This window comes from Xiphophorus maculatus, chromosome 6 (genome assembly GCF_002775205.1).
Source record: "Xiphophorus maculatus strain JP 163 A chromosome 6, X_maculatus-5.0-male, whole genome shotgun sequence".
Lineage (NCBI taxonomy): Eukaryota > Metazoa > Chordata > Actinopteri > Cyprinodontiformes > Poeciliidae > Xiphophorus > Xiphophorus maculatus.
The window spans coordinates 12,941,317-12,955,291 of NC_036448.1; the positions used below are offsets into that span (position 1 = coordinate 12,941,317).

A 13,975-nucleotide genomic window follows, 5' to 3' on the forward strand; every position below is an offset into this window, starting at 1 on the left:
AGTAGAGTAAATGCTATGGCTTGGCCGTGCATCAGCAGAGTGTGCTGCCTGGCTCGTTTCTGGAATCAATTCGACAAATCGGACCTCTCGGTCCCGCTGACCATTCAGAACTACTCGGACATCGCGGAGCAGGAGGTGCGCTCCGTCACCAAGCAACTCTCCGACTCGGAGAACAACTACACCACCCCGGAGCCGCGCGTCCGAGGCTCCCTTCATGCGCCCGCAGATGGACCCCGGGGACCCTCCAGGGCACGGAGGGAGCCCAGCTACAAGCCCCGGGAGGATTACCACCCGCCCGGCGTGCCGTTCCCTAGTGTCACTCAGTACAAGCAGGATTTCAAACCCTGGCCCATTCCTAGAAAGGATAACTTCCCCTGGATCAGTAACGGGGGCAGCAGGGGGGACGGCGCTTCGGACAGCAGCCCGGTGAACAGTTACCACCTCCAGGCGCAGGTTGGGGAGAGGCGGGGGGACAGGTTGGAGCAGCAGGTGACGGAGGAGAACAAGACCAGCTCCTACAGGTACGTGCTTTTTACTTGTTTCAGCACCAGGCGCTGTCCAGTCCGTCACCGTCCCAGCGAGGAAAGCTGTGTGCTGATGTCTGCTTTCATGCCTAACGAGGTTCAGTTTATTTATAGTGGAGCGAAATCCATGCTGGAACTCAGAGAGCAGGCTGCACAGAGAGGGAGAAGAAGAGCTGATAATCAATAATGCTCCTATAAGCGTTCCAGATGAATGACCTAAAATGACTTAGAAATGAGTCCTTAATTTATATTTGCATTTTTATTTCAAGAATGAACTTCCAGAACAAAAGGTTACTCAAAACACAACATGTTATATGCCAATACCAATCACTATAATGTTATCTAATAGTATATTTCCTACAGCTCTGTGCAGCACAAAGTGATACTAAAGATTTTAAACAGAAGCTCACCAACACATCCTACTACACAGCAACCAACAAAACAGTTAAAAACACTTGGCAAGTATATATATATATATATATATATATATATATATATATATATATATATATATATATATATATATATATATTATGCACCCCAGTGCATTATCTCAGGTCAGGCCTTGTTAGATGTCTCAGTTCAAGTTTTGGAAATGTTCCAACAGAAAAGCTGCGGGTTTCAAAGGCCTTGTAGATCAATTAAAATGATCTTAAGATGGTACACTTTAGAATTGGTGTGATGTAGTTGCTCTTGCTGGTTTTTGATAACATTCTTGTGGCTGAGTTTTGAAGCAGAAAATTTGCAATTTCAACATCAACCCTCCTATGAAAGCTCCTGCGTATTGATCCGTTTCTCTTTCTCCAGGCAAGAGTACAGGCCATGGACTGGGGTGAAGCCAGCCAGGAGTGCGAGGAGAAATCCCACAGCTCAATATTCCAGCCCAGGGACGGAGGCCACCCACATCCCACGTGAGACCAGCTATCAGGCCGCCTACAGCGGGGAGGTCAGCAGGGCCATGAGCGGGCAAAAGGCTGAGCTCATCCCCCCATCTGCTGCCTCCAACATCCAGCCTCCGCCCGTCACTCAGCACAACCTGGCTGCCACGCGAGCCGGCAGCTCCCTCAGCCCCTCCAGCCTCCAGCAAAGCATCCTGCCTGAGACCACCGAGCACAGTGGAACAACCAAGAGAGAGGTAGGCATGCATTTTCACAGAGCTTCATTTACACAGGTGGAAAACCGCAGCACGCCCCTCCAGAAAGTCATCCTCACACATCTCCCAGGCGGCCTCTCGCTGCTGGGGCATCTCAGAAAAGTGATACTGCATTCTGTCCCAGAACGGCTCAAAGTGACCCAGCTGTTTAAAACAGGCCATGCGTCGTGTTAGGTAACACTACTGGTGCTTTGCTCATCACTGTGACCTGAATAGAACGGGGATGATGGCGAAGGAAATGAGTGTAACTTCCCAATGTGGTCCGGATTAGCAGCAAAATCACCTACAACTAATAATTATTTATAATCACAGCTGCAACAACCAACTTAATACCTTCATCTTTGGCTTCAGTTGACATAAGCACTTCAAACTGGACATTTTTAAGACTCTCAGTTTTGGGGAGTGCATCAAAAATTGGGACGAAAATGTATGTACTTAGTATATTTTATGTAATCATTTCAACTCTATGCATAGTTAAACTGTCACTGGTTGCAATGGCGACCCGCCTTTCACTAGCTAACATGCTATTAGTGGCATGGAAATTAGAATAATTAGAATAGAAACATAAAGTAAGTGTGGAAGTTAAGGACTCACTAGTTTAGTTCAGTTTAGCCCCACCAAGGAGAGGAGACGCCTCCCTGGCTCTATATCTGCTGCTGCCTGCATGTCGTCTCAGTTCAGCCTGTTTCTGGACGTTTCATGAGGCGGTTTATGGGAATCTCCAGAGGTTTCGTGCCATCCCTCTTCCCTACGCACAGATGCATTCCATCTGCCAACATGGAGACTGTAGTCGCTCTGACCTGGACCGGGTCAGGTAGTCTGCCTGTAAGCGTGGCAACATCTGCTCCATTAAGCTAAAGGGTATTAGGAAATGCAAAGCTTGGAAATGTCCTCTGGGTTTGTCCTCATGTTCCATGCTGTAGAAAAAAGAAAATAAAAAACAGACTTAATCCACGGGAGTGTATTAAGACCACCTTCTGCTTATTTGCATGATTTTTTCAAGCCATGTCTGCTCTGTTAAACCGTTTTGCCACTCAGCGTCCTGAGTGCGATGAGCTTGGAGGTCAAAGTTAGAGATGTCAATGACAGGACAGAGACTCTAAAAATAATTCTGACCCAGTTCCAGTGAGATCACAGCCCATACAGTAAAGGACGTTTGTGCTTCTGGCGGTGTGTAGGAGCGCCGCAGTGGAGATTTTTCCACACATAACGCACATTGTGTATTTGTCCATCTGACAGCGACAAAAACAACAACAACAAAAAAACTGGCCTGGTGGCAAATCAAGTTGATCTCAGATAATCCACAGCAGCCCACTCAGTGCCAACTCATTACTGACTCACCAGCCCCCTGCAGAGGTGTCTGACCGAGCATTACACATCCCACTCCAACATGCTGGCTGCACTGGTCCGTGAGGGGATTCTCCAATCTTTATGGCGTCCTGTGAAATGCAGGCATTCGTTAAGCTGTTTCAGCGCTCCTTCTTTCAATGTGGTCGAACCGACCGACTGCGAATGCTCATTTAAAAACTTTAATAGGCTCTTTTCATCATTAAAACTATGTAAATGATGGAAGAGTTTGTTTTTTTTATTCAGATAAGTAACAACATAACTCCAAGATTAAGGCGTGCACGGTGCACATTTGGTGATAGGATTCTGAGCAAAAGTTGTGTAATCTGCACGACAAAACATCTGACTCAGGGGAATTTTGGAAATGCATCTAAAATTAAAGACAAACGTCTCAGCAGAGACCAATTCCTGCCTGCTTCCCAGTCTGCCGAGAGGCAGTACAGACCCCCCCCACCCTCAACCAACCCCTGAAGAGTTAAGGCTGAGCTCATGTGACTGTGCAGTGATCTCTGATGCACAACAAGATTGATGATGGAAATGTTGCTCACAATTGGTTTTAAACCGCACAAAGAGGATTAGATGGCCTGCCGGAACAATGCATTCTGAAATCCACCTCCTTTCACCCACTCCTCTGTTTCGCTCCAGTTAGCCGGGGTGAGGACGGCACGGGGGCGGCACAGCGCCTGAGCTGGGATCGATCCACTACAGCAGGCGCATCTGCTTTACAAAGTCACTTCTAATCAGTTTAAAAGCACCAAATTAAAGTGTCCAAATTAAAAGGTAGCATTATGCTACTGCAATGACATTAATTTACTTTAAGGCTGCTTGCAAATCTTTACAAGGGTTGCCGAGAAATACCAATACATGATTCTAAGAACATTTCTATAAATTGCCTGGTGGATCTACTGTCAGAATGTAAAAAAAAAGGGCATTTTGCTAAAAAAAAAAAAAAAAAGAGTCACAGATGAGATACTCTGTGTGAAGTGAAGGCTTTTTGCTGGCAAAATAAACATCCACAAAATGACACAGCAGAGGGAGGGAATGCAAAACACAGTCCTTTCATGCTGTGCTCCAGTTATTGTCCTCATTCTCGTGCTTTCCACTCCGTCCCACTGCCAAATTTTCTTTCCTCCCCGTTTGTCTCCATCTCGTCCTGTTCTTTCACTTGGACCTCATCCCCATTCCCACGCTACCGGCTCCACAGAGGGACAAGAGGGAGGGCTTGGTGCCAAGTTGGCAGGTTTCTCCAAGGCTGGGGAAGCAGCACTGTGTTATAAGAGCAGGGGTGAGGGAGTAAAACGGGTGAAGAAGGAAGGCGAGGAGACGATAAAAAATATAAGAAGAGGACAGAGATGCATCATGTGATTGATAAGTGACAGGGAAATATAAAAGGAGTGGAAGGGGGGCTGGGAAACAGTGCATCGTTTGATGGATTATCTGTTAAAGTGCATCGGGTTGCAGTCTTGTTCAGCACCAATCTAATTTAGGAGAGAGGCAGAGCAGAAAACAGCGTGTGTGGGTGTGTGTCTGTGTGTGTTGGGCGGGGGGGTGAATACAGACTCAACAATCCGACTTACTGAACAACGCGAACAGCTTTCCCTGCGTCCTACGGTGCTGGGGAGTCACATCCAAAGAGGTTATGAGATGATAAGTACCTAAGGATGTTGCTTGCTTTAAAATTTCTTCATGTATTTAATAAAGGATCATGCCTATTAATTAACACTAGCATTTTATTCCATCATGTAAATGTGCCAGATTTAGCCACAAAGGCAAAACATGGAAATTAGAATAATTAGAACAGAAACATAAAGTAAGTGTGGAAGTTAAGGTCTCACTAGTTTAGTTTGATTAAATGTTACTGATTCACTTAATAAACTGATTTTGGAAATTATTTTGAGTTAATGTCATACAATGCTGGAGCCAATGGTTTGTACAGAGAACGGACGGTCACACGGGAGTGAGGGAGGGGGCAGAAAGTAATTGAGAAACACTGGGTTAAGAAGTTGTTTTGACCAGATTTCGAGGCATGTGGAGGTGTTCTGGAGAGCTGTTCTTGTAATGACTAAATTTGTGTGGAAGGTCAGATTTGAGGTGTTTGCATGTGCTGCACAGGACCGATTGTCTCCAGACACAGGTTTTCTTAAACCTTCGATAAGATGAGGAGAGCAGCACTAAGTTGGAAAAAGTAACACAATCACTCCTGCTCTACGCTGACAGCAGAGCTGATGCTCTGTGACGGCACTGTCCAGCCAGTCTCCTTTCATTTCATGGGATCAGCGCCACAGCTGCTGCTTCTTCTCTCCATCACTTTGACCTCCTGAAACAAGCTGCTGCGGTTCATCTCTCCATCTCCTCCGTCTCTCACTCAGGAGCATCTTGTGAGGACCAAACTGCCGCCGAACCCTTCCGCTGTCTTTCAAAGCGGATCGAGGGTTTTCAACATCTGACAGCTGCTGCGACTCTTCACCCCCCCCCCCCCCCCGGCTCGCTTTTGGTGTAAAGGAATCAGCGGTGGGAGTGTTTCCAGTCCATTCCACAACGCAAGAATCTATGCAAAGGAATGTTGTTGTTGTGAACACTGTTAAGCAGCTGCTTATTATCCCAGGTAAAGAGAGAGAAACTACTCCTTTTTATACTCCTCCAGGCTCCTTGCTCCTACAAATGAAGATGCATGTGACAGAATAGTCTAGAAACAAACTCTTTCTTTTTTTTTTTTGGCTATAGATGCACAAGAAACTGGCTGCTCTGTATGTTTGTGTGCCTGCTCTTTTGTCTTTGATGCAGTTTAACTCTGCACCAGTAGTTCAGGATATGATTTATCATAAGGTGTGTTTGCTTAGAGTGTGCTATGCTGCCCTTTGATGTCTCTAGAAATCTGCCTGAAAATAATTTATTACCTTTACATTCAGTTCACGTTTGAAGAAATTATTGTTTAGTCTTTTTTTTTTTTTTTTTTTTGGTAAAGATCTCATTAAAGAGAAACAGCAATTAAAGGATCTAAAAAGCTGAATTACAATAAAATATTGTTAATTAGGCTTGTTTCACTTCTCAGTCGGGTTTTGTTCACCTCTGTGTGACGTCATTGGCTTTATTTATTTAATAGTAGGAAAGTAGTAAATACTTGTTCCAGATTAAGTTAATCTGCACATTACCTGGACCAGGGTTAGGAATAGGCTTACAAACGCTGCAATATTTTCATTCAATGAAGATTTTTTGACCAATTTACAGTTGGTAAATTTTGCAAAAGTGAAAATCAGACGTGTAGTTCGTGGCACTTCGTTACCAGAGACAATAAATATTGTTATTGTAAAAAAGAAAAACATAAGATTTCTTCTGTTTTGAAATTCTACTTATCTTATACTAATTAAAATTTTTTACAAATAAGTAATTTTTTGTTGTCATTGGTGGTAAATATATTATAAAACAGGCATTCAAGATAAAAGTAAAAATCTTTCCAGATTTACTTCGAATTATACTTCGTGGCAATTTGTTACCAGAAAAAAAACCCTTAACACCAAATTATTAACAAGTAATATTATTGTTAATAAAACATACGCTCTTTTGAAATACTGCTTATACACTAGAAATGTACAGTTGGTAAATTTTGCAAACGTGAAAATCAGATGTATACTTCTTGACAATTCTTCACCAGAAAACACGCTGATCTCTTAGCAACAGATTAACAACAAATATTGTTATTGTAAAAAAAAAAAGACAACATAAGATTTCTTCTGCTCTTTTGAAATTCTACTTATCTTACTGTACACTACTTAATAAAAAATTTGCAAAAAAGTGATTTTTTTTGTCATTGGTGGTAAATATATTATAAAACAGACATTCAACACAAAAGTAAAAATCTGATTTATACTTCATGGCAGTTCATTGCCAGAAAAAAACACTAATCTCTTAACACCAAATTAATAATATTATTGTTAATAAAACATAAGCTCAATTGAAATACTGTCTGTCTGCTTAAACACAAGAAATTTACAGTTCGTAAATTTTGCAAAAGTGAAAATTAGATGTTTACTTCATGACACTTCGTTACCAGAAAACACTCTCATCTCTTAGCAACAGATTAACAACAAATATTGTTATTGTTAAAAAAAAAACCCCATAATATTTCTTCTGCTCTTTTGAAATAATACTTATTTTACACTACTTAATAAAGAATTTGCAAAAAAGTTACTGTTTTTTGTCATTGGTGGTAAATACATTGTCAAACAGACATTCAACACAAAAGTAAAAATCTGATTTATACTTCGTGGCAGTTCGTTGCCAGAAAAAAAAAACGCTCATCTCTTAACACCAAATTTATAACAAGCAAAACTATTGCTAATAAAACATAAGCTCTTTTGAAATACTGCTTAGACACAAGAAATTAACAGTTGGTAAAGTTTGCAAAAGTAAAAATCAGATGTTTACTACATGGCACTTAGTTACCAGAAACACTCTCATCTCTTAGCAACAGATTAACAACAAATATTGTTATTGCTCAAAAAACATAAGATTTCTTCTGCTCTTTTGAAATACAACTTATATGCTACTTAACAAGAATTGTGCATTTGGTGAGTTTTGCAGAAAAGTGAAAGTGTTTTTTTTTTCATTGGCGGTAGATATATTATAAAGTAGACATTCAACACAAAGTGAAAATCAGATGTATATTTCGTACCACTTGGTTACCAGAAAACGCTCTCATCTCTTAGCAACAGATTAATAACAAATTTTGTTATTGTTCAAAAAACAAAAGATTTCTTCTGATCTTGTGAATTTCTTCTCATCTTATACTACTTAATAATTAACAAAAATTGTGCATTTGGTTAATTTGGCAAAAAAGTTTAAATGTTTTTTTCTTTTTTGTCATTGCTACTAAATACTTAGCAAAAATACAAAGCTTAAACAATAGAAAAATATATTGGGACTGGGAAGATATTTTTAAGCAAAAGAAAACAACTGTTAAAAAAAGCACAGCGACTAAATCCAAGCTCAACTAAAATGACAGATAAATTGACAAGTTTATCCAAGATGAAACAATTTTGTGACTATATTGTTTTCCTACTAATGAGTCCCAATACGTTTCCATCCTGCACAGAGATCAAACGGACTTAAATGGTTAGTTAAAACATAATTAGAGTGATATTCTGATGATCTGCTGAAAAGGAAAATGAACTTAAAGACTTACAATAGCAACCTTAGTAATAGCTCTTCACAAACAGTAAAATAAACTCTTGTCAGAACTGAATAAAAACAGCATGACAAGTGTGGAGGCTGTTTGTGAATGTATTTGTAGCATTCCTTCTCCTCAGCCAGCAGTAGTTGGTTAGTCTTGTGATCACATTTAAAGATTTCACCTGAAAAACAGCCAAATAAAAAAATAAAGTATGAGAGATTAGGTATTCCACTGGTTGCCTAGGCAACCGTTATATCAGAGCCACTTCTTTGTAAGGAGTACCGTGACAGTGATTTGATTTATGTGGTCTACACACTGCAGAGCAGCTCTCACTGTATGTGAAGACACCTCGGGTCAAAATCTCATCGTAGAGCATTCTGAGCTTTAATTCTTGTTCATTTGAGCTGATTGTTATGTCATCATCCCACACTGGAGAAAGAACGTTTCTAAAAGTCCCCCAAATTACTTTCAGAATAATCTTCTCAAAATAGTTTTGATAAGGACTGCATATTAACTTCTTACTTGAGCTGGAAGTCACCCTTCAGCAAGATGCTTACAGCTCATCACAAGACACACAAACCAAAACTCCCCACACAAATCTAGGTTTCAAGAAATACTTTACTTAGTTTATTATAAGAATATTGATCATATTTTTGGTTTGCAAAGGGGAAAAAAATACATTACAGTGTTTAGGTATCTTGCACACTAATTTCATTTGGTTAAACAGGCATTATAACCAATCAAGTCATAACAACGTTTGCTTATCCAGTCATACAAAGCTCAGTAAAACACTCCTATTTGTATAAAATGACAATCACATAACAGTACTCACCATTAATTTCATTTACACCAGGACAACACACACACACCACTGTTGGGATTTAAATATTAAAATGTTGATGTTAGAGAAGAAAAAAAAACACTTTAGAAACTTATAATTGACTGACTGGTTATGAACACCAGTCAGCAAGGACATGGAAACCATTAGACTAATTATTTTAGGTCCTTATTGACGAGGTATGCCTAATTCCACATTCCTTTATCGTCACCTCTGCTTGGCAACCAAAAGTAAAAAAGAAAGGAAGAATTGTAGATTAACTTTATGACCCATAATAATTGCCACCTGTTAGTAGTTTTACTTTTGAGGCTGACTGGTGTCATCATACACACCATGATGGATATGACAACAGTTCTTAAACAGAACACTTAAAAACAGGTTGAAAAACCTTGTGTGTGAATTACCATTAAGTCACGACGACAATCATTCATTTAGTGTCAAAGGTCAGACGTGACAGGCTCCAAGAACATATGTTAAAATCCTTAGCAAACAGTGAAATTCCTGTATTTCACTGCTGCAATATTCATAATTACTTGTGCTGGTTGGGTAACACTGAAATGCATTAAAAAGATACTGCGAATTTCTGATGATTATGATGATCGCTGGTTGCCATAGCTGCAACACCTTTGGGAGAACCTCTCGGATTGAAAGTACGTGCAAACAGAACACGCAGACCATCATCAGAGCTCCTAAACCGCAGTGAGCCGCAGCTGAAAAAGCGCATCAAACCCAAAGAGAGCCAACAGGAAGCCAGAGAGGACAGCAGTTTGACACCAATGACAATTCACACAAGGTTTATTTCCCTCATGACAACCCCTCCTCGGCGCGAACACTTCATCACTGAAATAATGTTAGGAGGTATGAGAGAGCGCATCAGCGAGGCTAAATTAAATAACACAAGCAGCATGATGTGGCTTCTTTCCAAACAGAAATAAAAGGTGACAATACAAAGTATTAAAGACATTAGTTACTCTGCAGCTGAGCATCAGCACCGAGGAGCAAGCTGAGCCCTTCTGTCATTTAGTCCAGAAACTCAGGGCTTCAGCTGTTGCTATGCCTCCTCAGGCAACGCGACTGCATTTGGACGCCGATATTCACAACAAGAGAGGCGCCTCTTCATCATGGCTCATGGTTCAGACTGCCCCATCCCCAGTCCCATCCAAGCACGTCTGCTTAAAAGTCAAAGTTCAATCTTGTCTGTCCTCAGTTGTCCTTTGTCAGGTAACCCATGTGTGTGTTAGTGAGGAAGTCACAGGTGGGGATGCTAGTGACTGCTTGGTGGATGTTCATGGCGGTGATCTCCCTCGGCGCCCTGAAACCCAAACAGCTTCTTGTGAGGATTTTATGTAAAACTCAAAACTATGAAAAACTAGTTGACCTATTGACCTCTGATTAATATCTCATTTTTAGTGTGTAGAGCAAAACGAACCCAACATTCCAAACTAGTACGGATTATTTAATTCAACTATAGCATAAACAAAATCTGACAAATGCAGTGTTTATAACGACTTGTTGTTTGTCTGCGCCAACTTTGTAAATTAAATACAATGAATTCCTTCCTATGACTTAGTCATCTTGCTATATTGAAATAAGCATATGATTGGAGCAAACTGACGACCCAGATAAGCTCTAGATGTAACAAATGCAGTTAGAAGTGGAGCGTTACGAAGCAGTCACAGAAAAAAGCTGACCTGTTTGGAGGAGATTTAGCGTGGGCCCCTGCCAGAGCTTCTCTCAGGATGTCGTTGGCAAACTGCTCTGTAGCCTGACACACACACACATGTCCACCCCCACACACAGAGAGCCATAATTAGATACAAAGATTCCAACGGACCATCAAAGTATAAAGAAAAAAACTCAAAGTATATATTTAGCAGTGTGAAAAAATATTTCACTCTTGCACTTAAATGTTTCAAATCCTTTAGCTAAATCTTATATCCAAAATAATCAGAGTTAATACAAAAAAGAACTTTTAAATAGTGATTTCCAACATTATAGGGATGAAGGTGGCGGCGGTGGTGGGAGTTCCTTTCGCACAGCCTGATTAATTTGAGTCGAGAAACCACTCAAATTGAACCTGTCCGACAACATGAAGTAGGCCAAAAGATCTCAAAAAGCAACACATTGCGTCTAATCTAGAGAAAGGTAGAAATAGATGACAAAAAGTCATTTCCTATCTGAAAAAAGTTGCAAAGTCATTCTTTAAGCTATGGGGCTCACAATTGTAAAAAAAATAATCTCGATGATCCCACAAGACAAGAAAATGATGGACCGTTATGTAAAGTTAACGCCGTGCTGCAGAAAAGACCATCACACTGACAAAACATGCTGGTGGTATAGTGTGATGTTCTTGAGTCGTTTTGCTTCTTAAGGACCTGAACAACCTGTCCTAATTAAAAGAACCTTAAATTATGTTCATTAGCAGAAAACCACAAAGAAGAAAACTGGCTTCATGTTGGGACCTAAAGTGGTTCATGCAGCAAAACAATATCTGAAGCTCATCACATCATATTTAGCGGTGTACCTTCAGTTTTTGCATTTATTCATAAAGCTCTGACAGCAGTCAGACTGTTTTCATTCACACACACTGTACGGTTAAAACTGCTTAGATGATATCAATGACTGTAGAATGACTGCTTTCCTTCAGAGCCTTACTGACCTTCAAAATCATTGCTTCGATTACTGGAGCAAACACACTCTTCTCCACTTCCACTGGTTGAAACAGTACCCCGATCTGAAGGAGACAATTAGACACTGCGAGGTTTCCCAAAAAGTAAACATAACAGGTGAGCTTCGTAAACTATGAGTGCCGCTCCAAACCTGCTGGGCCGTTTCGCTGACGAACTGGGAGGATATGCAGGGGCCGAGGAAAAACTTAGGCTCCACATCAGTTTCCTGCTCCTCCTCTTTGACCTTCAGCTTCTGGCAGGGAGGAGTCACCGTGACAATGTCGACTATTTCATCATCTTCCTCTTCGGGTTCGGTCTTCAGCAAGGCTTGCATCTGCTCTAGCCGCAGCAGCAGCTCGTCATAAGTGCTGAGGGTCGAAGGGCACTCTGTGGAAATATATGAATGTTTAGGAAATGGATTGTTTTTTCGATAAGTTCAGCATTGAGATAATTGAAATATCCCACTCATTCACAGCACAAAGTGAGACAAAAATAACAAAAGGCTGATTATCATGCTGTCTGGCCAGGCATGTGACTCACTGAGCTAAGCAGCTTCGTCTCTCACCCTTTAGAGACAAAAGATGGAATAAGTGAGATCTCCTCATCAATAGAATTACAGATAAACAAAAAAGAAGACCACTCACACTGACCGCCTTCACACACACCAAACCAGCAAACATATCACTGTATCTAGTGCTAACTGCAGAAGAAATACACCCACACAGTCAACACTGCACAGGAAACAGTCACCCACTGAAAGCAGTGGAATGAAATCACTAAACCAGAACCAGAAGATCTATCTTTAAAAAATGTCCTGCAAAATGTCCACAAGCAGAGGCAGAAACCTACCAGGTTCGTTATCGATTTGCGTGAGAATGTCCTCGATGGACTCGTCGTCATTCCTGTGTTGGGGTTCTGGGTCAGGTGGAGTGTAACCCCTCTGCCGGCACCACTGTACAACCTCTTTGGTCTTTGGCGGCGTGAGGGCCTGTAGGCGGGGCGAGTGGTCCAGCACGTCCTGGACAACCCGCTTCACTGCGACGGCTCGTTGAAGCTGCAGAGACGCATACAAATTATATTCATTAAAAATAAACTGTGTTGAAAAGACCGACTTCTGGCTTTGACCTTTTACTTATGAAGCTCTTAGCAAATCAAGCCGTCTTGGTCCACAGACTACTGACTGCTGTCGTTTCTGGGCTGTTAACCCTACTTGTGCTTCTCAATCAAATTGTTTTCCCCTAAAAATCTGTTGGTGTCATTTGCTCTCCAAATGCTTGGTTTAAAATTGTAACAAGTGAAATACGTCAGATCACAAGGTCCATCAGAAAACTCCAAGAACTCTATAAAAACTTCAAAAATCGGGGTAGCGTCAGAACTCCTTTCATTAAGTGTAATACTGCAGTCATCCCCGACTACTTCCCTTCCAATATCGATGCCATGATTCTTCTGCTCACTTTCAAATCTCTCTTCTACTCTGAATCTCCTTGATCTTCTGCGCGCCATCGCTCCTTTTGTTCTCTCACCGTTTCATCTGCTGACCCGCTTACTAAGAGCTGTGGAGCTATTAGTTGAGTCAGTCATTTTGAAAATACTTTTTTTTAAATGTGCTTGTAATGTTCAGTGCATTATATACTTTATGTTGTGTTGCCTGTTAAATGTCTGGTGCTTTTATTAGCAATTTTCTGCCGTGCTTTTAATTGTAATTGTATGTTCATCGTGAGTATAAAATGTATTACTATAAAAGATAAACCCGAAATCATAAAAGAGCAAGTGCAGTCTGTTAACACTGATCCATCGACTTTAAGCTCCCTAAAGCTTAAAGTCGATGAAACAACAGGAACAAGTTCTGAATATCCATGTCTGGGTTTGCCCGATAGATGTAAAGTAGAGCTTGTTGCAAAGACAAGATAGCCTGTGTAAGTTTTTGATGAAGCCGTTACAAAGGGACAAGATGACCAGGCAAAGAAGCATATCTGACCTGACAGAACAACATGAGGCAAGCAGAGAGCTCACCCAGACATGAAGCAGCCTGGAGACAGATTACACAGACAACGCTGCAGACGCGGCTCATTTTAACTTAAAAACTGGAAAATGAAAGTTGACAGAGACTTTATGTCTAAGTGAGCTCCACTTGAATGTTTTATGAGTAAAAGTCTGATTATGTAAAAAAAGAAAAAAAAAATTAGACAATTAAAGTAGCTGAATGCATTCATTAAAATAGGCCTCTTAGTGTTTACAAGAAAACTGACTATGAAATGACTTCATAATTAGTTA

The 13,975-nt window shown here is 40.9% G+C and overlaps 2 protein-coding genes across 5 annotated transcripts in view; one reads left to right on the plus strand and one right to left on the minus strand.

Annotated features, from left to right (window-relative positions):
• Positions 1-13,975, plus strand: part of LOC102233562 (microtubule-associated protein 6 homolog) — a 23,784-nt gene continuing 9,809 nt past the window's right edge. Inside the window, exons 1-3 of one of the 2 annotated variants that reach the window (XM_005796059.2) lie at positions 1-521; positions 1,332-1,659; positions 5,394-7,536. In XM_005796059.2, the coding sequence (XP_005796116.1) occupies positions 16-521; positions 1,332-1,659; positions 5,394-5,471 (912 nt within the window). In that variant the 5' untranslated portion in view covers positions 1-15 and the 3' untranslated portion in view covers positions 5,472-7,536. Of the gene's footprint in view, positions 522-1,331; positions 1,660-5,393; positions 7,537-13,975 lie in introns of those variants that run through there. The other variant, XM_023335140.1, reaches the window with a different exon arrangement.
• Positions 8,795-13,975, minus strand: part of yeats2 (YEATS domain containing 2) — a 22,572-nt gene continuing 17,391 nt past the window's right edge. For all 3 annotated transcript variants that reach the window (XM_023335139.1, XM_023335138.1, XM_023335137.1), the window contains exons 26-30: positions 12,551-12,755; positions 11,853-12,088; positions 11,692-11,766; positions 10,724-10,797; positions 8,795-10,344 (exon numbers count right to left, since the gene is read on the minus strand). In XM_023335139.1, the coding sequence (XP_023190907.1) occupies positions 10,236-10,344; positions 10,724-10,797; positions 11,692-11,766; positions 11,853-12,088; positions 12,551-12,755 (699 nt within the window). In that variant the 3' untranslated portion in view covers positions 8,795-10,235. The remainder of the gene's footprint in view (positions 10,345-10,723; positions 10,798-11,691; positions 11,767-11,852; positions 12,089-12,550; positions 12,756-13,975) is intronic.